Here is a 26612-nt window from a genome sequence, read left to right on the forward strand (position 1 = left end):
GCATGCGTCCCGTTCCCCCTCCCCACCCCAGGAATAGCCCAGCGCAGTCCTGCAACCCGCAGACGCTCCGAGGGTGCATGTAGCATCAAGAACCGCCCCTCACCGCCCCCCGCACGCACTGACAGTTCCTTCCGCTTTGCTCTCTGCTACAGCCCCAGGAGCCCTCACCCCTTCCCTAGTCCCAGCCTTACTCCCACCCTTCCCTCACTGCCATGGGAACGTATTATTCTTTTCCCTGATTTAAACCAATTTTTTTTCTTTTTCTTTTTTCCTTTTATCCTGATTTGAGCCCAGTTTTTATATTTGGAAAATAAACCCTCAAAAATTCCCAGATTTCATTTTTTTAAAAATAAAAACTGAAAACACAGTACTTTACTCTGGGCCTAGCTTTCTGCTTTCATAGGAGTCCTGCTCCAAGGAGCAAGAGAGCTACAAGAATCCTGGGTGTGCTGTGGAGCCAGTGCCCACTACCATGCTTCCAGATCACAGCAGTTGCTCAGGTGCCAGACAGACAGAAGCTGCCTCCCATTTTTGCCCTCTGACTCCCACCTTTCAGCACAAAGGGCCATTTTCTTGCAATAGTGCCCTCAGGAACAAAGATCTTGTTCCCACTTTGTGTGATGGGAGCTACGTGCTAAACTGGGCAGACCTGAAGCAGATACCCAAGATCATTCAGCCCTGGATGCTGAGACCTGAGCACCCTCAAATTATGGGTGCACTGAAATGGATGTTCAGATTGCATTTGTTGTGGAATTCATAAGAAACAAAGGAGTGTGTCTATATATACACAGCTCTGCTGTGGCAACAGAGCCCCCACTTTCTGTTGCAGAGTATTGCCTCCCTCTCTTGACAGGAAGGTTCCTATTGCCCCACAGCAGCTGGCAAAAGGCCCCAGTAGCCATGTCTTTGCCTTCCTATGGTGCATTGCGTCTTTGCTGGTGCAGGGGCTGAAGCAGCACAGTGAGAAGCTGAGAGATGTGAATGTGCTCTGGTGTCTTCCCTGTGGTGGCTGCTGTCTGCAGAAGTTCTAGCAGCAGAAGCAGCTTAGTATAGACAAGGCCTGTGTGTGCACTGTGGGAGCTACTGATGCTTTTAACTATGGCCACAGTGCTGTGACAGCGGGGCCTCCTGGTCTGGATGCAGCTCAACAGGCGGCTGGTGTTTCTGCTACATTGGTCTCTAGCTCTGCTGGCAGGAGCTGCATCTTACCCCAGGGGTTTTCCCAACAGAACAGCCTCCACTAGGAAGTGTACCAGCTAGCTTGACCGGCAGGGCTAGGGACAGACATCGCACATAAACTGATTTAAGTGTTCAGGAACTGGTTTAAACCTGTAACAGAACAGATGTTCAGTGCACGTAAACCAGTTTGAAAATGGCTGAAACCAGTTTGAGATAAACCTGGTTGAATGTAGTATCAAACTTAACTAATTTGGGTCAAACTGGTTTATGCAATGTCTGTCCCAGATCCCTTCCTAGTTTAACTTAAGCTAGAGTCCTCGAGCATCCCAGATGCTTTGCAGCCCTGCGCAGTGCTCTGTACTCCACAGTAGGGCTGGCCCTGCCCGTCTGCTCCCTGGCTGCATCTGTCAGAGATGGCAGGCACAGCAGAGTCTGTCTGGCTTCTCCGTGCCGCCCCCCACCCCCACCACTCCCTGGTCAAGCAGGCATTTCCCCCCCTCCCCTCTCCTACAGCATGGACATAGCCAGCATGTGGTATGGTAGCAAATGCTGAGAAGTGTCTGTGTAAGGCAGACAGGACAAAGGCAGACAGGACAGTGCCTTCTTAGAACTTTTGGAGCTAAAAGAAAAGCTTGAACTAATGAGAGAGACTTGTTTTCTTGATGGGCTTATAACCACTGTGTTACTCCCTGTGTAACTCCCTGCTGTGTAAGTAAATGCTGTGCAACTCCCTGCTGGTTCCCTCACTGCTGAGGAGCAGTGGGGGCATCCTGCTGGGGGCCTGCCCCCCCCCGCCCCCCCCCCAGCTCTACTGTGAAAGGAAAGGAAGGACTGTTCTAGTGCCCCTTGGCGCTTAGCCTGAGCCGCTGCAGGCATGTGCCTGCATTTCTTCAGTCCAGAGGGAATGTCTGTGCTGTCACTAACCAGTTCAGCCTAGCCAGGTTAGACTAACCTGCAAAGATTGAATCAATTCAGTCTCAGGCTTTTTGAATGTTTGTCCCTAGTCCAGAGGTTTATAATGAAGACATTGGATGAGACAGAAGCCAGGACTTAAAAGAGCCAGTCAGTGCTGGGGTGAAAAGCTGCACTTCACTGTAATGATAGCTTGAGTGTTAACCTGGTAGGAGCCATCTCCTGGGTCTGGAGTAGTTGTTCCCCAGCAAAAGCACTGGTAGATAAGAATATTCGCCTTCTCTCTAAATAGCCAACGTGATTGCTTGTGTGAAAGATGCTGTGCTAAGAGCAGGTTCCCTAGGAGCCCTTCACAACACCTGTGAGAGGAACATCTGCCCCTGCAGCTGTCTGGAGTATTCATTTAGCTAGCCAAAGCCAGCAGCCCCTACCAAACTGTGTGTCACTTACAAAAGGGAAGAGGCATTTGGGGCTGAAAGTGGGTCAGCAACTGGCAGGAGGGGCTCCTGGGCCTCTTTGTGACCTTCCCTACTGAGAACTTTGGACTCCCGAATTGGGTTCTGTAGCCATGCCCAATCCTTGCAGGGAATCGCTCAGCAATTCAAGAACCTGCCAGCTCCACTCCAGGTTCTTTCCTCTTTTGAGATGGCTCCACTCCAGAGCGCTGTGTACCAAGCACTCAAGTTACAGAAGGCAGTCTCAAAATTACAGCCATCTGGTTTGCCCAGAACTCTTTGACTGGCCACAGGAAAACCTAGCATGTGGAAACCAGCTTGTCTAGGTGAGCCAAGAGGGTTGGTAGGACAGGGGATATATACAGATTTTTCTTATGGGCTAAGGATTGGTTTTTAGCTGTGATGCTCTGAATTTTAATATAGATTGAACTTAATTGTCTGTCTTCCCTTCAGAAGTTCAAGCAGGAAGTCCCATCTCAGTACAAATACAAGGCACCAACCCCTGATCTCTGCAACAGATTGAAGTCTGTAAGGTCAGTGCAGTGGTTGCAGTCACTTCTCAGCTACTGGGTTTCTAGGATTCTCATTTGTACCTCACTTAAAATGAAAGGGTGAAATGGGACCCCCTCCTTAATGTAACTCTAACCCAGTGAGCTTCTCTGCCTTGTGTCCAAAGCAATAGTGCCCTGCTGCTGGGGGAGAAGACCAGTACTTACTGTTGAGGCCACTGGCAGCAAAGACTGTTTTCCAGTTACAGCTGTAAAAGTGTCAAGCAGATTGCTCCCACCCATCAGGGCCCTCGGAGAATGGCAAGGGGAAAAGAATCTGAGAGCTAGTGCTCTTTCCTGCATTTGGGAACTAACTGCATTGTCCCTGCAAGCACCTCAGGGCGGGTCCTCTGGCCATGCAGTTACTGACACTGCTGGGGGTTGTATCCCCCTTTCATTAAGCTACATAAGCTCTCAAATGTATCACATATCATCACACAGAAATGGCTTCTGGCCACCACCCTTCTCACTGGTGATTATAAACAATTTGCAGCATTGCTTATCTAGTCAAACAAGCATGGGAAATGTAACTCTGCTTTGGCTCTTCATTAGGTACCCTTGCATCCTCCCAGTTGCTCTGTTCTCCTGCATATGCTTCCCCATGTGTTCTGGGCTGGGCACACTGTTGATACCTTGTTCTGTTCTTCCCTGTACATGCACCTTGCCTGATCTTTTCAGCTCCTGCTTTCTTTCAAATGTAGCAGCAGCCTCTTCTAGTGGCTGCTAGAGTGACTCTTTATTTTGAAGTCACTCCTTATTTTGAGCTGCTCTTACAATCTCCCATGTTCTTCAGAATGAAAATCTTGGGCATCTGTAAGGAAAGAAAGCAAACCCAGCACGACAAGCCATCCTTCTGGAACCATCAGTATCTGCTAGGTGGCTCAGAGCTTGGGGAAGGGCTTAACTGGGTTTCACCCATCTGTTGACTGAAATTTGTCTTTATTAGCAGTATGTATTATAGTTCTGGGTGGCAGAAAACAATGTTGGCTACATGCAATTGTTTCAGTATCTTCTCTCACTGTAGCTAATGTTTGATTTGCAGGATCTCAAAAACAATGCTAAAGTGGGCCTGTTGGATCCTTACTGAAGAAGAGTTGCAGTCCTGAGCAAAGTGGAGTGGTATTGGGGTGTGCAGTCAGAGGTTCTTCTTCTGTGTACAGTACTGGTTTACTCAATCAAAGCAAACTGCAGTTATGGTAGTGGTCTATCCAGAGTGAAAGCTCTGGGCATTCATGGTACAAAAGAAGACATAAATCACTTTATACTCTGGCTCCCCAACCCAATGGGGGTACTCTTGGGGCTTCTTTAAACACAACATGTAGCATGTGGCAGGAGTCCCTTCTTGGTGTTTTCCAGTAAATGTTAGCAACATCAGACCTGAGGCACAACATGGAGGTAACATGTTTGACCCCTTGCTGACAGATGCTTGTGTATTGCTCTGATGGGCATCTGGAAACTAGCTGGAACAGGAAGTAGGAAAAAAAACACTGAGCTGGGTGTAAAAGTTTCTCCCCTATTGGGAATAGCGTCCTCTGTTGTAGCTGAGGCTACAGGAACACTTGAAAAACATCACAATAGTAGTTTTTGTTTCATAGCAATGTCCACTGCAAATTTGAAGTTTGTTTTTTTAACGGTTATTTGGATTAGTTCCTGCTCTACAAGTTACAAAATATTTTGCACAACTTATGTTTTGGAAACTTAAAATAAAAGCCTATTTTTAAATACACAGCTTGCATGCCCTTTTATCACCATCAGGTTCACAACTCTCCTGATCATATTTTGTGGGCAAAGCCAAGGGAATAATGATCATCCAAATTAATAAGTATGGTATTCTGGATTTAAAGAAGAAAAACCTGCCTATTTTGGTGGTGCTACTGTCCATATGTAGAAAGAACCACAAGTGCATGGAAACAATTGCATGCATGTGAAATGGATTTAGGATCATGCAAAACTGTGTTCCTGAAGATGTGGTCCTGTGTATTTTGTGATTGCATGATTCCCTCTCATTAAAAGAAAACAACAGTGACAAATGTAACAGGCAGCTGTAGAGGCAGTCCTTGGACTTACAACACAGTTGGTTCCTGAAAACCGTGTCTCAAGTCAAAACGTTGTAACTTGGAACTGGTTTTCCCATAGGAAACAACATTATAAATGGGGATTGGTTCCTGAACCAAGGCCCAATACCCTATTTTCACCAAAAATACCCCAGAATTTTGTACTCCATCAATTATGATAATATAGCTACATTAATGTATTTATATTGTAACTAACAATTATATTGATTTGGAAGGACTTCTTTAAGGTGACCTTGCTGGACTTTTTGAAGGGTTCTTGGCTGGCATCTTCTCAGGAGTCTTGGCTGCAGGTTTTTCTGGAGTCTTGTCTGCTTTCTTAAAGAAAGTGTCCAAGGAAGTTTGGACAGATGTTCTCCAGGGAGATGGGCAATGCAGCACACTTGTTCGCTAGCGTGGCATCATGTCGGATCAAGTGTTGTAAAGTCAGAAAGTTGAAACAGGGTGTCAGTTTATAAATGTTGTAAGTATGAAATGTTGTAACTCATAATGTTTTAAGTCGGGGACTGCCTGTATCTGTAACTTGGGGAGGTGTGAGTTGCCCTTTATCTTGGTGCACTAGTAATTCTGAAACCTAGCAGTAGGCAATTAAATGACTGGTTTTAACAAGGTCACACAGCCAGAAACAGTGAGTGAAATGTATTAATCTCCATCACCCTGAACTCCTCCCCCACATACCTCACCTTTCCAGCTGCCCAGGCCTTCAGCTCTCCCCACACTTAGGTAACACCTGCAGTGCAAGTGCAGTTGCTTCTTTTTAATACCAAATTCTGTAGCTGAATAAGGGCAGCACAAAGTCAATGGCATGCAGCAGAAGAAACACCACAGGGAACACTGTGTCACTTGGATCAGTTTATGTTCTAATTTAATTAATCAACAGCTCTTATTTTTAGCTGGCTGAAAGCTGCCACACAATTTCCAGCCTGCCACACTGGAGGGCCACATACTTGGCCACAAGGTCCCATCACTTCCCGACCAGTCTTTGCCTTCTCCAGGCAAGACGGCCATTGCTGTGGATGTTCTGGTTGGGTAGAAGCTAACTGACTGGGCCTGCAGCTTGTAGAGAGATAAGTTTAACTGGCTGGACTTGCCCATTCTGTTAGTTTGAGGGGACTGACTTGAGCTGGCCCACAGGCAAGATTCCAGTTCATCAGATCCCCATGTAGTAAGCAGCTTGGCTTTCATCACATAGCTGCTCTTGCCATTACCAACCCCCATCCCCAGTGCAGCATAGTGCAAATGTTGTCGATACTTGCCAGTACAATACAATGAAAGCTCCTGTGCATGTACACAAGCAAGCTACTGTCCCATGGCTATTATTGCCAAATACTTACAGCTGAGCATGCATCCAAACATACAGCTGCTAGAGGAAATGGATCAGGGTGATTGCAAACCCAGGCGGTTGCCTTTGGCATTTTGGTTTAGCCATCTGGAGCGTGAAACCACCTGGGCACTTGTGTGGAAAGCATGGACAATGGTGAAAGGTGGCAAGGGGTGGTCCACCTCTGATCGATCAGGAATTCTCAGCAGCCCCAAGGGGGCGGGCAAGCTACTTTCTGTCACTGTTTCCATAGGAAGCACTGACGTTAAAAACCAGGAACAATGGTGGGATGTGGAGCAGTCCTGGGGCCCTCTCCAGTATTTCTCTGCTGTCCTGCCTATGCAGCATAGATAGCTGAGTAGTTCTTGCAAAACATGGACATTCCTCTTGCACTCGTTCGCAGTGTTGTATTGGAAATGATTGCGTGCAGTGGCATCCGCTAGCTCACTGGCCCTGGGTGGGTGCTTTTGATCCCAGTGCCGCAGTTCTTTGGTCTATGGCTATGTTGTGTGCATTCTCAAGAGTCTCTTCCATGACTTGCAACAGGTCCTTTGCTGTTTCTGCTCCAGGCTTGAAGTGCAGCTCCTCCATAGGTCCCATGGCACCATGTGGTTCCTGTTTCAGAGTGCCTAGGAAAAAGCCCACATGTATTTGTGTTAGCAAACATGCACAAAAGCATGCCTACTGTAGCCTTCTGCCACAGGAGGGCTCAGTGGAGAACTTAACTTTGCAGCATACAGCTGCCAAGTTAAGTAAGAGGTACTATATTACTCAAGTCCAAGACAAGGGTCCTCCCTTCCCTCCAGTTAAACACCAGGGGGGAAGAAGGGGGCTTTGTCTTAGGTTCAAGTATGATTGGGGCAGATAGCTCTGGCCCCAACCCCGGGGAGTTCCTGTGGTGTGGGCAGTGGGGAGAGCATGCAGTGTGTGGCCCCAGGGGTAGGATGGGGGAGACTGCATGATGCATGCTGGGGGATGAAGTGGTGACTGCAGGAGAGATTGTGAGGGAAGGGAAGCATGGGAGAGACTGAAGGGTGTGGAGGGAGAATGTGGGGGGGATTGAATAGGAGCAGGGGATTTGCTGTAGCTGCAGCTTTGACCTGGGGCTGAGGCCAGGGCCAGAGTTTCTTTTCCCACTATGTTTGCTCTATGTCCCAGGCCAGAGGCAGAGCTACTGCATAGTGTCAAGTAATGCAGTAGTGATCCTGACGCTGCCAGGTTTGGGTTTGCCTCCATGGCGTTGGTCAAGATGTAAATGAACATGGGGCTTTGGTACCTTCTCTGTTTTAACGCTGCAGTAGGCCTAGATTCTCCCCACTGGCCCCTATGGCAGAGACTCCTGACAGCAGTAGTAATGTGACCAGAATTGGGTTAGAAGCATTTGGCTGGAGGAAAGATTGGGAATGGTCTGGCAAGTGTCAGCTAGCAGGACTAGAACTGGCATCTCCAAGGGGACAGCTCAGGCATTGGTCTGTGCAGGTCCTCCTCCCCCTACACCTTGCCATGCCCCAAGCTGTTAGGCTTAGCCTTCACTTACTCTGAGGTTCAGGCTGGGAGGCGAGCTCACTATTTGTCTCAGTGTCTCCTGTGTCCTCAGGTTTATTCCTCCGTATGAATACAGGGGAGCGCCGCAAACGAAGAGGGATTGTTACATCTGAAGGAAACCAATTCTGTGTCAAGCATTACCATGTGGAGAATAAGGGTGTCACACTTAGGACAAAAGGGGAACAGGACCTGTGCTGCCAGCCTGCGAGTATTTATGCCAAATGCTTCTTGCAGATTCTGGGCAGCTGTGTTGAGCGTTCCAGCTTGGGCATGATGCACTGAAGGAACGGCTGTACAACAACACTCCCATCAAGGGGCCAGATGCAGATTATCTTTACAGCGTTCTAAATCTGTGGAATGTTGGGCCAGCTCCTGCAGGCAACACGGGCTCAACTGCAGCTACCGCACCCGCTCTCCCCAGGACAAAATGCAAAGTCCTTGTCATGGGAGACTCCATCCTGAAAGGGACAGAGGGAACAATCTGCCGCCCCGACCCCTTAGCTCAGGAAGTCTGCTGCTTCTCAGGAGCCCGTATCCGAGACATTGCGGAGAAGATCCCTGGGCTCTTCCATCCCCTATGCTCCTTATCCACGTGGGCACCAATGACATGGCTCGGAGCAATCCCAGCCAGGTCATGAAGTGCTACAGGGATTTGGGAGCGGGGGTTAAGGGGTTTGGGGTGCAGGTGGTGTTCTCTTCGATCCTCCCAGTCTCAGGCTATGGAGGAAGAGGAGGATCGAGGTAGTGAGCCAAAGACTGAGGCACTGGTGTCATCGGGAAGGCTTTGGCTTCCATGACCACAGTCCACTCTTTAGTGAGAGGGGCAGCGAGCTGCTGGGAAGAGACGGCCTCCACCTCTTCTCAGCCAGACTGGCTGACCTGTTCCATCAGGCTTTAAACTAAGCCTGCTGGGGGATGGGGGGGCACTACCACCACTACTGGCCCACTGAGCAACCCTTGCAAAGCCAGCTTGCCAAGGCACTCAAGGGAGCCCATCCATGCCCTGGAACGCTCCACAGGCAAGGCAAGGGCCCCCAAAGGGACACTTGCATGCCTATACACAAATGCCAGGAGCTTGGGGAACAAACAGGAGGAACTTGTCCTCCTGCTTAACACAAATAAATATGATGTCATGGGGATAACGGAGACCTAGCGGGACTCTGCCCATGACTGGGCCACAGGTATAAATGGCTATACCCTGTACAGGAGGGATCTAGTGGACAAAAGGGGTGGGGGTGTAGCTCTCTGTGTCAAGGAAAGCTACGCATCCCTGCAAGCTGACATCGATGCCCAGGGTGGACAACTGGAGACCCTCTGAGTTAAAATCCGTGCGGAACATGGTACAGGGAACACAATGGTGAGAGTCTACTACAGATCTCCTACCCAGGATCAAGAGCTTGACCAGGAGTTCACCAGGGAATTGGCCAAGGCCGCATGCTCCTGGTCCATGGTTGTCAAGGGAGACTTCAACTACCCGGACATCTCATGGGAAGAGCACTCGGCCAAATCCGAACATTCACAAAGTTTTCTCACATGCATGGATGACCTCTGATGCAAGAAGTCTATGGGCCGACAAGAGGTAAAGCACTGCTCAACCTGGTAATGGCAATGGGGGATGACCTCATCAGCAACCTAACGACAGAAGAGAAGCTGAGTGACAGTGACCACAAGCTGATCACCTTCACCATCTGCCATAAAGCTAGCAAGACTGTCAGCAATACAGAATTCCTCAACTTCAGGAAAGCTAACTTTGACATGCTCAGGAAGCTTGTAAGTGAGGCCCTAAGGGACCACGACCTAAAGAAGAGGGGAGTTCAGGAAAAGTGGTTGCTCCTCAAGGGAGCAATCCTGGATGCAGAAGCAAAGTCTATCCCATCTTGGAGGAAAGGCAGCAAAAAGGCACAACAGCCCCCGTGGCTCTGCAGGGAACTAGCAGACCTCCTGCGTCTAAAAAGAAAAACCTACAAAGGATGGAGGACAGGATCCACCTCCAGCGAGGAATATTCTGCACTGGTCGGAGCTGCAGAGAGCAAACCAGGAAAGCCAAGGCTGCGATTGAACTCCAACTGGCTACAAGTATCAAGGACAATAAAAAGTCCTTTTTAAGATATGTGGGGAGCTGGAGGAAAAGCAAGGGCAAAATTAGACCCCTGCTAAACCAGATGGGACAACTGACACCCATGAAAAAGTCAGCTTGCTAACTGGGTACTTTGCATCAGTCTTTCACCAGTCCCATTATGGGACAGGAAGGCCAGGGTGAAGGAGATTCCTTATCCTCCATCAATGCTAAGCTTGTGAAGGAACACCTTGAGAGACTGGATACCTTCAAGTCAGCCAGCCCTCATAGCTTACACCCCAGGGAGCTGGTGAGCATCACCCAAGGAGCTGGCAAGCATCATAGCTCAGCCCCTGGCATGGATCTTCGAGAACTCGTGGTGTCCGGTGAAGTGCCCAAAGATTGGAAGCAGGCAAATGTGGTGCCTATCTTCAAGAAGGGGAGGGAAGTGGATCCAGCTAACTACAGGCCCATCACCCTGACCTCTGTCCTGGGAAAGATCCTAGAAAAGATCATCAGAGGCCATTCTTAACAGACTGGCCAATGGCAAAATCCTGAGGGATAGCCAGCACGGGTTTGTCACGGGTAGGTCTTGCTTGACTAATTTTATTTCTTCTTACGATCAGGTGACCTATCACCTGGACAAGGGGAAGAGATTGGGAAGAGACTGATGTCATATATCTTGACTTTAAAGCCTTTGATTTGATATCCCATGAACACCTCTTGGCAAAACTGGCCAACTGTGGCCTCAGCTTCTCCATGATCTGCTGGCTGGGAAATTGGTTCCATGGTCGGACCAAGAGGAAGTCAATTGTCGTGGTGCCCTGTGACCAGTGGGGTCCCTCAAGGTTCTGTCCTTGGGCCTATATTGTTCAACACCTTCATTAATGATGTGGACGTTGGCATCAGAAGCGGACTGGCAAAGTTGGCCAACAACACTAATCTTTGGGGTAAAGTATCCACACCTGAGGACAGAAAGGCAATCCAGGCTGACCTTGACAGGCTCAAGAAATGGGCAGATGAGAACCTGATGGCATTTAACACCAAAAAATGCAAGTTTCTCTACCTCGGGAGGAAAAACCTGCAGCATGCTTATAGGCTCGGCAATGCTACACTGGCTAGCACTACAGATGAAAGGGACTTGGGGGTCATGATTGACCACAGGATGAACATGAATGAGCCTTCAATATGATGCTGCAGTAGTAAAGCAAGCAAAACGCTGGCTTGCATCCACAGGTGCTTCTCAAACGGGATGTCATTCTCCCGTGGTACTCGGCTTTGGTGAGGCCGCAGCTGGAGTACTGCATCCAGTTTTGGGCTCCACAATTCAAATAGGATGTAGAGAAGCTTGAGAGAGTACAGAGGAGAGCCACGTGCATGATCAGAGGTCAGGAAAACAGACCTTATGATGAAAGGCTGAGAGCCATGGGACTCTTCAGTCTGGAAAAGCGCAGGCTCAAGGGTGATTTGGTAGCCACCTACAAGTTTATCTGGGGTGTTCATCAGGATTTGGGGGAATATTTCTTCACCAGAGTGCCCCAAGGTATGACAAGACTGAACGGTCACAAACTCCTCCGTGACCGTTTCAGGCTGGAAATAAGAAAGAACTTCTTTACTGTCTGAGCCCCCAAGGACTGGAATAGACTGCCGCCAGGGGTGGTTCAAGCACCTACTTTGAATGCCTTCAAGAGACATTTGGATGTCTATCTTGCTGGGATCCTATGACCCCTGCTGACTTCCTGCCCTTTGGGCAGGGGGCTGGACTCAATGATCTTCTGAGGTCCCTTCCAGCCCTAATGTCTATGAATATATGAACCTATACACATGCATCAAGGCCACTCAGATGCACTGTAATTACAGCATGTCAGAGAGGAGTCGATTAATCGCGTCTGCTAGAACTGGGTAATCATTGCACTACAGCAGACTCCAGTGTCATGTATCAGTGTCCCTGTCCTGAAAAATGGCAGTGGGGGTGCTTTAAAGCTTGTTCAACAAGCTGGGGATGCTCCGGGTGCTTTAATTATAGTGGCTGTAAGAGCTTCTCTAATTAAAGCGCTCCCTGCACCAGCCAGAGCATTTCTATAAATGCCCTTTAGAAGGTATTTAGCACAGATTAACACAATTTAATGGGTGAATTCTCCTCTTTTGAGTGCCTTTATGACAGTTTAAAGGTAACCTGTAATACCACCCTAGTAAGTACATCTATAAAAGATCAAACAAGTACCAGCTCCTGGGTGTTATTCTACAGAGCCCTGCCTGTAGTGATAGCAGCTTTACTCAGGTCAGAGCTAATGTCCCATATTACATACAGGCTGCCTGAAATATTTGTTATTGCCATGTTTGAGTGATTTGCATTTCTGAGAGAGGATTTCAATGGTTTGCTCAAGGGAAATATTTGGGGCTAGTTTTCAAAAGGGCTGGTGTGCAAATGCAGTCATGGGCACATCTATTTTGTTGCTTTAGTTACTTCAGCTCTACCTGGAGGACAATTGGCTATGTGCTCAGCTGGTCCATGCCACACACTGTTACTCTGATTTGCATATGTGCAGCAGGACAAATGTGTGCTGCCAAACGCTTGAAAATCCAGCCCTATTTTGTCTCTGTCCCGTGATACATTATACAGTTGTGGCTTCTTGTTTAGGAGCACAGAGACATCACAAGATTAGAAAAACTTGTCCATTTCATCTAGTATCTTGTCTTAAAACAGTGGCCAACACCAGGTACTTTAGAGAAGGTGCAAATATCTTTAGTTGTTAGGCGAGTCAGGTATCAGTGTATGATCTAAACAGGGCTGATCAACTTGTGGATTGTAGGGACCACATGGTAGCCCCTGCAAGATGAACACACACACTTACACTCCTCCCAACCACCCCCGTTGGGCAAACTGCTGAACAGACAGTCTAGATTACCCATTACATGCACTGTGTTCTCCCACCATCTGCCCCTTCCCAGGAAGCAGGAACTGGAAGTAGAAACTGGAGGGAGGGGGGTGAGGGAGCCTGGAGACCCTGGCCATTGCAGCAGGGGTGATGGGATAAGTGGCAGCCAGGCAGGGGCCCAGGGACGGCATCTTAACCCATCATGGGCCACGTGCAGCCTACAGGCCACCAGCTGAACACCCCGCCTTAAGAAAACTGCTTCCCCGGTCACTGCTGTGGGGAAAAAGTACCATGGGATCATTGCTGAGGTGGAAGTGTCTGCCCTGGCATCTGGGCTCAATCCTAACTTGTATGAGTCAAATATTCCTATTCTCTCGTCTAGATTTGGCAATTGCTTCCTTCAGCTAACAGTGGCAGTGCTACCTTGCCTTACATCCCTGCCACAAACTACTGCGGAGGTGGCAGTGTATGTGGTGGGTCTAGCGATTCCTGTTTGAGAAGTACATTGCAAGTATCCAGGATCAATGGCACTTTATTACTGGTAAAAAGAGTTGGAGCCACAGTTTAAGGAGTGGTTTTAGAGCTGCTCTACAAAGCACTTCAGTAGCTAGGACTTGTTCCCTGTGCCCTTGGAGAATTAGGCTCCAGGCAAGGAATAGAACTGAATGTCTCACTTCATGCCAAATGTCTGAGATCATAACCCCGGCAAGGGCTCGATCCAGGTATTCCACAGATATATGAACATCCTGCTCCATACTGGGTGTGTCTACACATGCATTTACTGTGCAGTAATTTGCTGCACAGTAAATGGTTTTTAGGCCAGCATCTACACATGCAGCCATTAAAGCACAGTAATGCTGTGTGTGGATTGAAGTTAGTCCCAAGCCAGTCCATACACACAATGTTACTGTGCAGGAAGGCATCTACAGGTGCATTACTGCACAGTAACTAATCGGGCATATATGTGATATCTGTATGATGCAGGTATCAAATTTATGCCCGTTGGTGTAAGTCACCATAGTTACCAGGCAGTACTGGCATGCATATGTAAATGCACACCCATACTGCGTAGAAATTTTCCATTACTGTGCAGTAACCTGAATTATTGTGCAGTAAATGTGCACATGTAGATGCACCCACTGACAAGCTTAATCCCAAATCTTTTCTCCATACTTACTCTGTAGTTCAGCCATGCAGTCCTGGTCCCTGAGCTGTTCTTCGTGAACCGAAACGGCTCTCCTGTTGGCCATGTTTTTCAGAGGAGGTTTGAGTTTCAGTTGATTGTCTGAAAAGAAGAGAAGATACTATCTGAGGGAAGCAGCTGCCTCTAGCAAACTGCTGAGTAACAGCTTGATACAGCAAACTGAAATCCCCCTACTCCTCATCTCCCCTCAAATTCTCCATCATATACACTAACTATGACTAACTGGCATACTTCAAGCTTCCTAATATGCAGGTAGGTCATAGGAGTGTACAGCCTGGCTTCCCTTTAGCTGTTAGTGCTATAAACATCTCTCCCCTCTCAGCTTTTTATGCTGGCTGTAGCTGTAGAATCCACCCACTATGTTCCACAAACAAAAGCAAAACTGAATCCAGCCAGGAGCTGCTGCTAATACCCACGCATGCAGTGAACTGAGCTAAAGATGGGACTGCTAACAAGCACACAGAGACCCAGACAGCAGGTTCAGAGGTGCTGACTGCAGTGACATGTGCCATCTCCCTGCACATGGCTGGCAGAAATTTAATATAAAGTGGTTTGCATCCTCATTTGCCTTGCTAAAGTTCTAGCAAAAAGGAGAGTGTGAGGTTCCACATAAATTCAACCTATTTGAGACCCATCTTCTGTTTAAGCCAGTGTGTATGTAGACTTCCCCTAAAATAAGGGGAGGGCTGCTTTTCATTCCTGCGGACCCTAAAGAGCCAGCCTAGCCACAGCAGAGGGGGCTTGGAATCTATGTGGCTTCAGCAGCTATGGAACTGTGTGCCAACTTCCAGCCAGCCCTTGTCAAAGACATGCAGCTTAATGGGACTCTCAGAAGTTTCACTAAGGGTAGAATCTGGCCTGCAAAAACTTCATTACCAGTAATGACAGTATGAAGGAGAGAGTTGAGCTCAACTCTCCAAGCCTAGCCTGAGTCTAAAGTGCTAGCAGTAGGAAAGGGAACATTTATTTATGAGCTACATATGTGATGCTGAGCCACTGACACCACATACTTGAAAGCCCAAGGTGCCAGTCAGATCTCACAACAGCACTGAACTCTATGTTCTTGGACTAACTGTCCACACACATCCTTATTTTTGGGTGCGCTCCACTCCTGAGCCTTTGTCTAGAGCGAGCTCCACCCCAGAGCTCTCTGACACCCCTGTTGAGGGATTAAAAGATGGTGCACATTCCCTGTTCCTCCATTCCTTTCAGCTGCCTGCCTGAGATGGAGCACTCTGCTGGTCTTCATTTGCAGCCAAATCTCTATTCAAAGCCAGCACCCACTAATACCTGAATTTATATTTTATTTTATATTTTCCCCCCTCTTCTTCCCAATTTAGAAGCTGAAGGTATCCAATTCTTTAAGGGCCAGGGATTTGGCAGTTTTGAGCTCCATCTCCATCTCCTCCTCACTCCCTGTTTTACATGGCTTAGACATATTAGCCACTCAGCCAGGTTCAAGACCCAGGCTTTTTCTCTTGCCTTTTTGGCCTATTGTTTTATTCCTGACCAGAGAGCTCTTCAAACATCATCTCTAGAACTTCCTGTTTTCAGAAGCTGTCCCTCTTGCAAGGGACATGCTCCAGCATTTGATGCCCATTCCTGGTGTCCGTGTTGCACCCCAGAAATCCTTCTTGTCCCCAGTACCGCAGAAAGCAGTGTCAGTGCACCACTCAATTCCATCCCCAATGGAAGCCCAACTTAGATGTCAAATAAGAAGCCTGGTGCATCCTCTGCTTTGGACACTCTTCATCTCTCTGAGTTCCCAGCCTATCAAAGACCCTCCAGAGACTTCTAGAGTTCAGGCTCTCCCAGCCTGTTAGGGACCTTGAGGACAACTGCTGAGCACCAAACACCATGGAGCTGGCCCTGTTTTCCTGCTCTGAGGCTTCACAACCACAACCCTGTTTGGGCTCCAGTGAAGTTTATAGCACTCACTGTGCTATCACCACTGTCACCTGCTATGGATCAACCAGGCTGGCATAGATTGAGTTTTTTGAAGATAACAAATGCTGGTATTCTGCTTCAAATATTTGTATCTACATTTCCAGGACCAGCTTCATGTCATCCTCAAATGGTTTAATGTCCTGTGGTGCACGCCTACCCCCGTTCTGCTCACTGAAAAGCATGTGGACGTGAAATATAGGGTCTCATATAAAGGAAGAGCATTTGCATTCAAGTCCTACCCCATTATCTTTGGTAGTAGCTGCCAACAAGAAAGCTGGGTCTCAGCCCATGTCAAATTGCCCCCTGTCTTGCAGATGGCATTTTTGGTAACAATTATCTATCTCTGCAAGCAAGGTTAGCAAGATCCACGCCTTCAAGATGGATCCCCTCTTTACTACCCTCTTCCCTGAAGGGGTCATCCTCAGGATCCACCACAAATTCTTGCTTAAAGTGGTTGCTGAAGTTCACTTGAGCCATCAGGTCTCCCTACCAGTTTTCTTTCCAAAGCTGCATACCCCAAGTTGAAGTTTACTGTATATGTGCTTGAAGTTAAGTGGTCATTGGCCTAGTACTTGCACAGGACGAAGCTTTTTTGTAAATCCCTACAGCTCTTTATAGATATAGCTAAGAGTGCTAAAGATGCAGCATAAACAGCCCATAGGTAAGCCCACTAGAGATCAGATTGCATGAAACTGTCACAAAACTGCCAGAGAAGAGCTACTCAGTCTACCTCCATGGCCTCAGTTGTAGTGTTTCTATAAGTAGTAAGGCCTTTCATGTCTTCACAAAACACTCTGCTAATGCAAAGGGCTCTAGACTAGAAGCTGTTTTCAGCAAAGCAATCGCCCAATCATACTTCACTTTGAAGACTTAAAGATATGCCTGGGATACTGCTTTGGAGTCACCAACAAATGAGAATGCACCCGTGGATAGTTGCTCAAAGCAGAAAAGGAAGCTACCAGTCAGTGAAGCTCTTGAATGTAGTGCCCCTACCCCTTCCACAGGGTGGACTCTATGTAGAACTCTGCATTTGGGAAGAAACAAGGAGCAAGAAGTGCACCCTGCCCTTCATCACCTTAGTATGGAGGAAGTGGGAAGAAGGCTAGAGAGTAGACTCCATAGGCATTGCTAAGGCAAAAAGTCTCCAGTCCAAAGTTCAGGACTGCCCACAAATACAAGTGAGAACATGCATGGGGACAATATATCTCAAAGAACATTAGTTACTGGTAAGAAACTTCTTTTCTATAAGCCTGGAACAAGGGATGTGGAACCAAAATATGAAAGCTGATTACACGTTATGAAAGGTTAATAATGAACACTGATTAGTGCAATAGCACAGCAGGTGAGGCTTGGGGAATAAGCAGACTGTAGGCCATGCAAAGCTTCATCTTCTAGAACATCTTTCCTTTGAATTGAAGCAGGTGCAATGTGGGAATTGGGGCAGCAACATTTGGGTCGCTTTGGGGATTTTTTGGTTTGTTTTTTTTTCATTTTCACTGTAGCTCTCCGTCCTTTGGTAGAATTGTCTTGGCAGGATATGACTGCCTATTGCAGAGCTAGCTGCTGCTCTGCAATAGGACAATAAAGCCTAGCTTGGGTAGCAAAGACAGTGCTACAGCAACAGTTGTAAGCTGCCATGGAAACTAGCTATCAGACCCTAATGAGAAGCCCCTGTGGGTGGTTGGGGCATCACCTGACCAGAAGAGGCCATGCTTAGAGACATAAGCCCAAGGCTAGAAGCCCTGCAAACTACAGACAAAAAAACTCCCAATCTGGAAGACTGCAAGAAAATGCCCAGCTGACTCCTGGCATTCCCTATGAATGCAAGTAAGGAACTGAAGGCTTGCTACCAAGGATATGATCCAGGCCAGGGGAGAATTTTGTTATACCACCAGTAGGCTTGGAGTCCGTGTGATAGTCAGAGGGCTTAGTTCCAACCCAGACTACCAGTATAAATTACAACAAAGAACTATCAGGGGTGAGGGGTCCCAGTGGTGCCTGAGGGGCATGAGAGTGTTTTGAGCCCTGCCAGGGGCTGGGGACTTGGGAAACAGAGCAGTCTTGAGCCCAAAAGGGGGCTGTAGCCTAGAGAGAGGCTGTGGCCTAGCACTGGATGAAGCCAGCATCCAAGGAGAGTGGAGACAGGGATGGGGGCCCAGTGCCCGAGAGGGGCAGACACCAGGGCCAGGGTGCCCACAATCAAAAGTAGGTGGGACCAGGGCTGAAAGCCCAGAAACCATATCCAGTGCAGTGGGCCTAGGCTAAAGGTCCAGCAAGAGAAGAAGAGCAGAGGCCAAAAGGCTCAGGCCCCATCAGGTAAGAGCGAATGAATGGTGACACCTGTGAGGCACGGGCATGGCTGCAGGGGAGGTTGGAAGCCATAACATAAGCCCTTAAGGTGATTAGTGCACTGGGGGCACGGATGCGCCAGGAGGGCCATATTTGGTGCCTAAGAACACAAGAGAGATCAGCAGGGTTCAGAAAGAACCCACAGACCGAGAGTGGATGAGGCCTCGCTTTCACCAGTCAACCAACTAGATCAAGGCATGGTGTGCTGAGCAAGGGAAAAGGAGCCAGAGTGAAGGCAGGAGTCATGCGGCCACCAGGGAGGGTAACAGCTACCTTTGGGGCCTAAACCTTGCTACAGGTACCTCATTTCTTGTTTCCATTGTTTGCTTGGAATAGAAGCAGAGGTTAATGTCTTTCTACAGGAGAGAAGCAAAGGTTACCCAGAACAACTAAACACATACTCTAAGCCCAGAAATAACATGGTGACCATTTGTTGAACCAACTGCACTGGCAAGGCAGTGAGAGGAATGTCTACAGAAGCTTCCTGAACTATTTGAAGTAAGCACCTGTAACATGATGCAGGGCACTATGGGGAAGCTCTCAGAGGCATTCTGTTATGCAGGGACAAGCAGCCTTGCTCTAGGAACTGGCATCCTGTGATCTAGAAATGAGGATGGTGTACAGAAGAACTAGAACCAAGCTGCTCTTGACTTCAACCCTCCTTAAGCATATGACTTCACATGGGGCTTATCCTTCCTCAGTCTGCTTTAGAGTTGGCGTTGATTCTTGAGGGACCATGGAAAATCTTCATCAGTTATCTGATGTGGGCACCTCATGCACTTCCCATTTTCTGAACTTTAGATTGCCGCCTTACAGAATGCAATGATACTTCCTCCATCCCCCCCCCTTTTTTTCCAGAAGTCTCTGCCTCCACAACCCCACACTCCTGTACCTTCGGCAATTGTGTCTACAGCTGCAGGTGAACTCAACAGTTCAGAGGTTGCCCTGGCGTCTCCTGAATTGCTAATTCTCCTTGGTGAAGGCACTGGAGGGATCCTTCCAGTCCTGGGCAAGCTGCTGCTCCAGGTCTCCCTGGACTGGTTCTCGGTGGGGCTGCTCTGCTCTTGGATGACAAAGGGACTCCTGGAGGGAGAATGGAGTTCAGAACACTTGCCCTTGAGCTCAGCATTTAGTTGCTTCCCCAAGGCCTTCCAGGTCAGCCGCGTCTCACTGGGCCCGCTGCCCTGCTCCACTACTGCTGCTTGGCCCAAGGTCTCAGCAGGGCGACTTCGCAAAGAGGCATCTGAATAGGAAAGCAAGGAAAAGATGTATGTAACGCATGTATGCACCTAGTTTGGCATACACCAGCAAAGTCTGGTGCAGCTTTTCATGCTCTTAACTAATGGGAGCCAGTCCCATTCTCAGCAGAGCTTGACGCCCATTAACAATGGCCTTCAGAGAAAGCACTAATCCTCACAACCTCCTTGAAGGAAAAAGATTGGCCACAGAGGTGTCTTGAGATAGTGTTTTGCAAGCTGCAGGGGTAGACTGGACAGCAGTACCTTGCTGTAACTGGAGCAAGTCCTGCCCATGCAGGCTGAGCAACATTGGGCCCAAGGACATACCCAGATGTCCAGTGCAGATTCTCTGCCCTCAGGTTGTCCTGTTGGGAGCACTAGCACTGCCTGTGCTTCCCACTTTGAATGTCCAACATTCCCATCACCCTTGTGCAGTCTCCTAAGTACATAGCAGAGTGCTGAAGTGGGGGGAGGAGCAGACCCACCTGTTGATACTGAGTGAGTTCGTGATTTCAGGGAGGGGGGAGGAGAGTCTGCAGAGCTGTCCACAATGTCACCTAGAAACAAGAAACATTCACTTGCAAAGAGCAGCACTGAAGGGCACCCCCCCACCCTCCACTATCCATTCTACCCATCAGTGCATTTGGAGTTGAGACCCAGAAGTCAGGGTGGCAATGTGACAGCTGAGCACCTTGAGTGGAAGCACTGCATGGGGCAGCATTACTGATCGCACTGCTGGCCACACTGCAGAGGCCAGCTTGGGAGCACAGCTGCTTCTGATTTTTTGCCCCACCTCCCTGGTTAGTTACACTATTGTCAGAATATGCCACATAGAAAACAGCAGACACATCTTTAAGGTGCAGCTCTGCTCAGGCAAGCGATTGTAAGAGCACCCCCCCCACCACCTTTTGAGCTCCCTCACTGCCATCCCCAAGGATGACATCCAACAGGTCCAAGCATACACAAGAAATTAGCTTCCCTTATTGCTGCCAGTCCACTAGGCTCACCATGGGATCTGAAAAATCAAGCTGGGCTCTTTTCTCTCAGGCTTCTTTACTGGTAACAACCTGTAGTCCAAACCCTTCCCTCAGTGACCCCAAGGCAGTCAGTCCTATTGATTACAGTGGGCTTGCACAGCTTAGCAAAGAATTCTCTTGTTGATGCACAAGAAACAATTTTCTAGCTTCCTTGACCCTGGCTGAGCAGGCTCTGCAAGGCCTATGAGAACAGAGCCCTGCTCCCTAAAATTAGCAGCTCTGGCTCCAAGATACATGGAATGGATATGAATTGCAAGGAAGAGCTCTGTTGCTTGCTGCTTAGTACAGTCACTTATTAAAGCTTTAAAACTCTCCCAGGGAAAATATAAGTTAAAGCATCCTAGTTCCAAAATCAGACCTCCTTAAAAAAAAAAAAAAAAGCAAGCTGGGTTCTGACCCAAAGATACACCCAGTTCTGTATCTGACTGAAACCTGTGGGCTTTGCTACACATGGTTCCCTCTAGAATAACTCTCCTCCTGCATAACTCCAAGTGTGGATGCCCTTCTTTGAAAATAAGAGTGCCTTGTTCCTGTTTAACAGAATCCAACCTGCTTTAATGTAAAACACTCTGAAAGTGCAGGAGCTATTCTGGAATAACTCATTCTTTGGCCAGAATTTCGGTGCCTTTGACATTTGACTCCTCAGTCAATGGGGAACACTTGCAGAAGAATGGCTTCCCTTGGAATAGCTACTGTACTGGGAATTTACACTATACCTTATTTGTGGGCCATATATTTGATACCCCCTGCTCTGCACTACTTACTCTACATTCAAATGGAGACAGGCCCTGAGATTCACCTACTTCTACATTTTTGCAGGGTCTCAATGCAAGTGATTCAACTACTGAAAAAAAAAAATCAGCCTCTGGGATAATTACTGAGCTCAACCTCAGGGCAGGGAGACTATAGGAAAGCACAATAAGTAACTGCCTGCAAAGAGAAGAAACGGCTTTACCCTGCATCAGGAAACATTTACCTCAAATAGCCTAGCAATGAGAGATGAAAGAAAATCTGACGCTCATTTTCAGAGGTGTTAGTATCCTCACAGGCCACTGACTTCAGCTAGAGTTGCTTGAAATTAGGTTTCAACTGACTTCAGCTCAGCAGATTTGAAATTGAGGCTCTTGATGCGGGATAAGGGATGTGAACAGGCTGTCAAGGGGACCTGTGTCCTTTTTGGAGATAGACCAAGCCACAGCATAGCCTAGACTACACAGGAATGTTACATACAGTAAGTTAAGATGGGAAGGTAAAGGGCTGCTGTTCTATAGCATAATCCTCAATGTGGAACACTTATTCCACTAAAAAAGGGCCATTTTTGATTTATGTTGCTTGGGAACTGGACCACAGTTAGGTTTTATAGAGGTGGGGATAAAATCTTCAGGCCCCCTCCCGCACCACTCTGTGATGGTGGTACCCTGCCACAGTGGGTGTACTCCAGGGGTGCGTAATTATTTCAGGCAGAGTGCTGCTGTGGGGGGCATGGGAGGGTGTGTATAAGTTTGTGGGGGACTATGAGGGTGTGGGTATGTGGGGGAGGGAGCATGTGGGTATATGTGGATGTGTGGGGTGTGGGTTTGTAGGGGGATGCGTGTCAGGGGAGGGTGGCTGAGCTGTGAGAGAGGGAGTGGGTGTGTGGGTCTGCATGTATGGCAGTGCAAGGGGGTGTGTGGATGCATGTGTATGGTGGGGGGTGCTTGTGGGACTTGCCCTACGAACACACACACACACACACACACACACACACGTGGTCCTAGGGTACCTGCACCCCTGCTCCCTGGTCCAGCGATGCAGCCCCGGGCCACATGGTGTTGGAGTTGGCAGGTGCAGGGAAAGCTGCAGCAGGCAAGCACTTCCTGGGGCTGGAGGTGGGGGTGGGCCCAGCCCAGCTGGCTTTTCTCCTGACTCCTGCTGGCTTCCCCTGGGTCCTACTGCCCCTGTCTACTGTCATCTTTGACAGGGAGCCCAGACCAGATAAATAATAATTTTGTAAACTTTGTAGGTCCTCCACAGGCCACACACAATGGAATGGTGGGCCACATCTGGCCCACAGGCCCTATTTTGCCCACCCCTGGTATACCCTGTGGAATGAAGCCATCTGTCTGGAAGGGGCCTTGGAAGATCAGAGTGCAGCCCCCTGCCCCAGGGGCAGGAAGTCAGCTGGGGTCACAGGATCCCAGCAAGATAAGCATCCAATTGACTCTTAAAGGAATCCAGGGTAGGTGCTTGCACCACCTCTGGCGGCAGTCTGTTCCAGGTTTCAGGGGCCTGGACTATAAAGAAATTCTTCCTTATGTCCAGTCTGAAACGGTCTTTGAGAAGTTTGTGACTGTTTGACTTTGTCATCCCATGGGGTGCTCTGGGGAACAGGCACCCCCCCCCCCACACACACTTACAGGCAGCCACCAGGTCCCCCCAAGCCTGTGTCTCTCCAGCCTGGTGGTACCCCAACAAATGGTGACCTGAAACAAGCGCTTCTCCTACCTGTGTGGGAAGGGGTATAAGCCCAATCAGAAAGAGTCACCTGTAAGAACCAATGTGACAGGGAATGCGTGTCCAAAGAGAGACCCTACGTGTTAATACCTAAAGTGTCCCCCAGAGAAACCTAGTGGGAACTGCACATTTAGCAGTACAGACCAAAATTCTCTCCTACTGGCCACTCGGTGTCACTTGTGCTGGGCACTCATTTATAGTAGGGGTATCAAACTCATCTGGCCCACAAGGCCAGTTCATGGGCTGGATACAGTTCACAGATTGGGCTCACAGACTGGATCTGATGTGTCAAGTTGATCTGGTACTTGCTACATGTGGTGTGCTCATCCAGTCTAAGACTTACAGACAGCATCACAGGCCAGATGATAGGGCTTGGCAGAACAGGGCTGGCCTGCAGGCCAGATTTTTGACACTGCTGATTAATTGATAGGCCTAGGTAGCAGTAAACCCAATCCTAGCTCTATTCAAGTCAAGAACATTTTTGTCCCTGACCTCAGTGTGAGCTGGATAAGGCTGGAAGGAAGGTAGCTTTTCAACATCTCATAGCAGTCCCAGCTCTCTGTGATTCCCAACCTGAAGAACCCTCCAAGACAGCATTTGCTCTGGGGCTGATAAGAAATTTCCATGGGAACATTTTTCCATGACAACTCCTTCTAACCTAAAATAGTTGTGAAAATATTTCAATTGAGTTACACTATTTCACTTTTAATGAACAATTTTGCAATAACAAATATAAAAATTGTGTGTGTGCGTGTAATAATAAGATATCGTATTTTCTTGCCTACAGTATACACCTTTCCTCCCTAAACCAGTCCTTCCAACTGTGCATACCATACAGCTGCAGAGATGGCCACCACTTTGTCTGGCACAGCAAACTAAAAGGCAGACTCCTGTATTATTCCTCTCACAGCCATAACTATTGGCTAAATACTGTACTTCATGCCTGAAGCAGCAAGTCAGCTGCTGGCTCTATCTTGATGAAGTTTGTAATGTGGAAACAACACTTTATTTACAGGAACCGATATAAAGAACTAGTTACAAGAAAGAACTAACAGTCTTGCTACTGCTCTTGCAAGGGTCTGGGGCCTAACCTATGTGGCATAGAATAAGTCCTTCTGGGAACAGTGTGCAAGAAGCGTGGCATCCCTGGAGATAGCCTGAGTGAAGCAGCAGGAACTTCCAGCCACATTGAGAATCTCTTGCTGCCTCACTCCGGTGGTCTCTTGGGATGCCATACTTCCTGGACACTCTGTTTCCAGGAGGACTTTATCTATGTCACACAGTCAACCATGACTCCAGAAAAATCTTTTTTGTATATTCTGCCTTTCAAAAACATGGTGCAGGTTTTATTTTGGGGGAGTGTTATGTGTGAGAAAATACAGTCTCTCTCTCCCCTTTCTCCACAGGGGGAAAAAATAAGAGAGGCAGTAAGATGATGTGTTAATTTTCTTCTCTAAACAACACAAAAGCTTTAAAAAATAAGTTAAATTGAAAAAAGAGAATGTTTTCAAAGAAGCAAGACCTTTTCTTTGTTTTTACCTTTTCTGGGAAAGAGACTGATCTTTTTTTTACTTACTCTAATTCCTACATGACCACTCTAGAAATCACCTAACTTGCTGGATACAGGGCTTTTGAATTTTGTCATTTTTTTCATATATTATCATTAAAAGGGTGAAGCTATCTGTCTGCTTTAAAAATGTCTGCTAAAGGACATTTTAAAGCTCATTAATCATTTTAATTAACCTAATACATTACTGGTCCATACCAATGTGATTCCCTCTGACAAGAGGCATCAATGCCCCAGAGAGGCATTGTGCAGGGGATTGGGTAACACACTATACTGCTACACCAGAGCCAGCTGGGTTGCACCATTAATCTCACTACTTTCTTAGATGATAGAGCCAGAAAGGCAATTGTGATTATTTAGTCTGATCTCCCTAACGCAGCCAGAGAAGCTCACTCAGTGGTGTTCCTGCTTCATGAAGCCTAGAGCTGGTAATAATATTGCTCCATAAAACCCCTTGTAGCATACCCCTGAAGGAAAAATGTACAGAGGCCTCAAAAGGCAGCATTTCATTATTCACGTTGGAGAAGATGGGGAAATCTGTGCTCCATGTGAAGTCAGTATAAGTTCTGCCACTGACTGTGCCAGAGACAGAACTCAGTACAAGTCCTTCCATATAGAATGAGAGCCATGGCCTATTATTTATCTATTATTGTCTCAGCATTTATCCACAGCGGTTGCTCCAGAAAGTTGAAGCCCCACCCCAGGAATGGCTCAGGGCTGTTGAATGGTACTCAAAAGGGAAATTCCCTCCTGACTCCAGCTAGAGATTTAGTTTATACAGAACTGTGGAGGCAAACCTAGCAAGGCTGCACATAGGGAGGTCGGGACTGCAAGCCTTGGACCCTAAAAGAATCATCTCTGCATCTAGCCTGATCTGAGCTATGGCCCAGGACTGGAAAGCTTGTCTGTATCCCAAAGTGGCTTCACATCTGAGCAACTGGGAGCAGAACCCCTACAATGGCAGCAGCCTCAGGGACTCTGGGAATGTGAAGCGAGAGGTTCTGGTGGCATGTCCTAGACACACCAGTGTCATCTTTAGTTCCATTCACAGAAGCCTGCCTCTCCTGGCACAGTCTCTCCCCAGCACAGAAAGCAGCCATATGCAAAGTAAAATGTACACAGATGCAGCCTCTGCCCACCCCCAAGGAGTTTTAGTGCCTGGTTCTACTACCTTGTTCTTTTCAAATATGTCCTCTTTTGCCATTCTTGCTTATACAGCTCCACCAGCAGTGGTGCTAGTTTGGGCAAGGTTCAAGCAGCCACTGATGAACACAAAGTCATCTGACTGCTCAAAATGGATCTACCCAACATAGTACTTAAAACACCAGAAGCCTTGAAGTGCTCTGGCTATGATGGCCTTCCCACCTGCTGGTGCCCCCAGGTGAGCTGTGCTTGGGGCTGCAACAGGGGGCATTGCTGGGATGTCTCCCCAGGAGCAAATGTCAACTCCAGCCAAGGATATAAGTTACATGCTCTGACTGCTGTCTTGGAATTCCACAGCCTTGGCTTGGAACATGACTGCTCAGATGGAGATTGCTCCTCAGTGAAGGGGCCAGGGGATCGGATGTGACTTACCATCTGAACCAGCCTTCTTGATCTCACCATCTTTATTCTGCAAAAAAACAAAATAGAGAGAAAACCAATCCCATGGAGAACCTCATCATCCCAAGGCACAAAGAAGCAGAAAGGACTGGTTCTGGAGCTACCCACATGCTAACTACAGGGAGAAAGCAGGCAAAGATCAGGTGAAGCTGAATGCAGTGATGATCCCCAATGGTTGCAGTAGTCTCCCTGTAGATGGGCGGGAACA

The 26612-nt window shown here is 48.0% G+C and overlaps 2 protein-coding genes across 4 annotated transcripts in view; one reads left to right on the top strand and one right to left on the bottom strand.

The window, feature by feature from the left end:
• The window catches only part of ACD (ACD shelterin complex subunit and telomerase recruitment factor), a 31249-nt gene extending 26431 nt beyond the window's left edge, over positions 1-4818 (top strand). For 2 of the 3 annotated variants that reach the window (XM_090062617.1, XM_090062619.1), the window contains 2 exons: positions 3000-3079; positions 4137-4818. In XM_090062617.1, coding sequence (XP_089918743.1) covers positions 3000-3079; positions 4137-4200 — 144 coding nt within the window. In that variant the 3' untranslated portion in view covers positions 4201-4818. The remainder of the gene's footprint in view (positions 1-2999; positions 3080-4136) is intronic. The other variant, XM_090062618.1, reaches the window with a different exon arrangement.
• Positions 4819-6017: 1199 nt separating this feature from the next.
• The window catches only part of CARMIL2 (capping protein regulator and myosin 1 linker 2), a 123521-nt gene continuing 102926 nt past the window's right edge, over positions 6018-26612 (bottom strand). Inside the window, exons 36-41 of the mRNA XM_090062483.1 lie at positions 26378-26414; positions 20191-20262; positions 19360-19710; positions 14145-14252; positions 8025-8141; positions 6018-7116 (exon numbers count right to left, since the gene is read on the bottom strand). Of these exons, the coding sequence (XP_089918609.1) occupies positions 6932-7116; positions 8025-8141; positions 14145-14252; positions 19360-19710; positions 20191-20262; positions 26378-26414 (870 nt within the window). The 3' untranslated portion in view covers positions 6018-6931. The remainder of the gene's footprint in view (positions 7117-8024; positions 8142-14144; positions 14253-19359; positions 19711-20190; positions 20263-26377; positions 26415-26612) is intronic.

The sequence above is a fragment of the Crocodylus siamensis genome, chromosome 9, assembly GCF_052110815.1.
Source record: "Crocodylus siamensis isolate JL-2025a chromosome 9, ASM5211081v1, whole genome shotgun sequence".
Lineage (NCBI taxonomy): Eukaryota > Metazoa > Chordata > Crocodylia > Crocodylidae > Crocodylus > Crocodylus siamensis.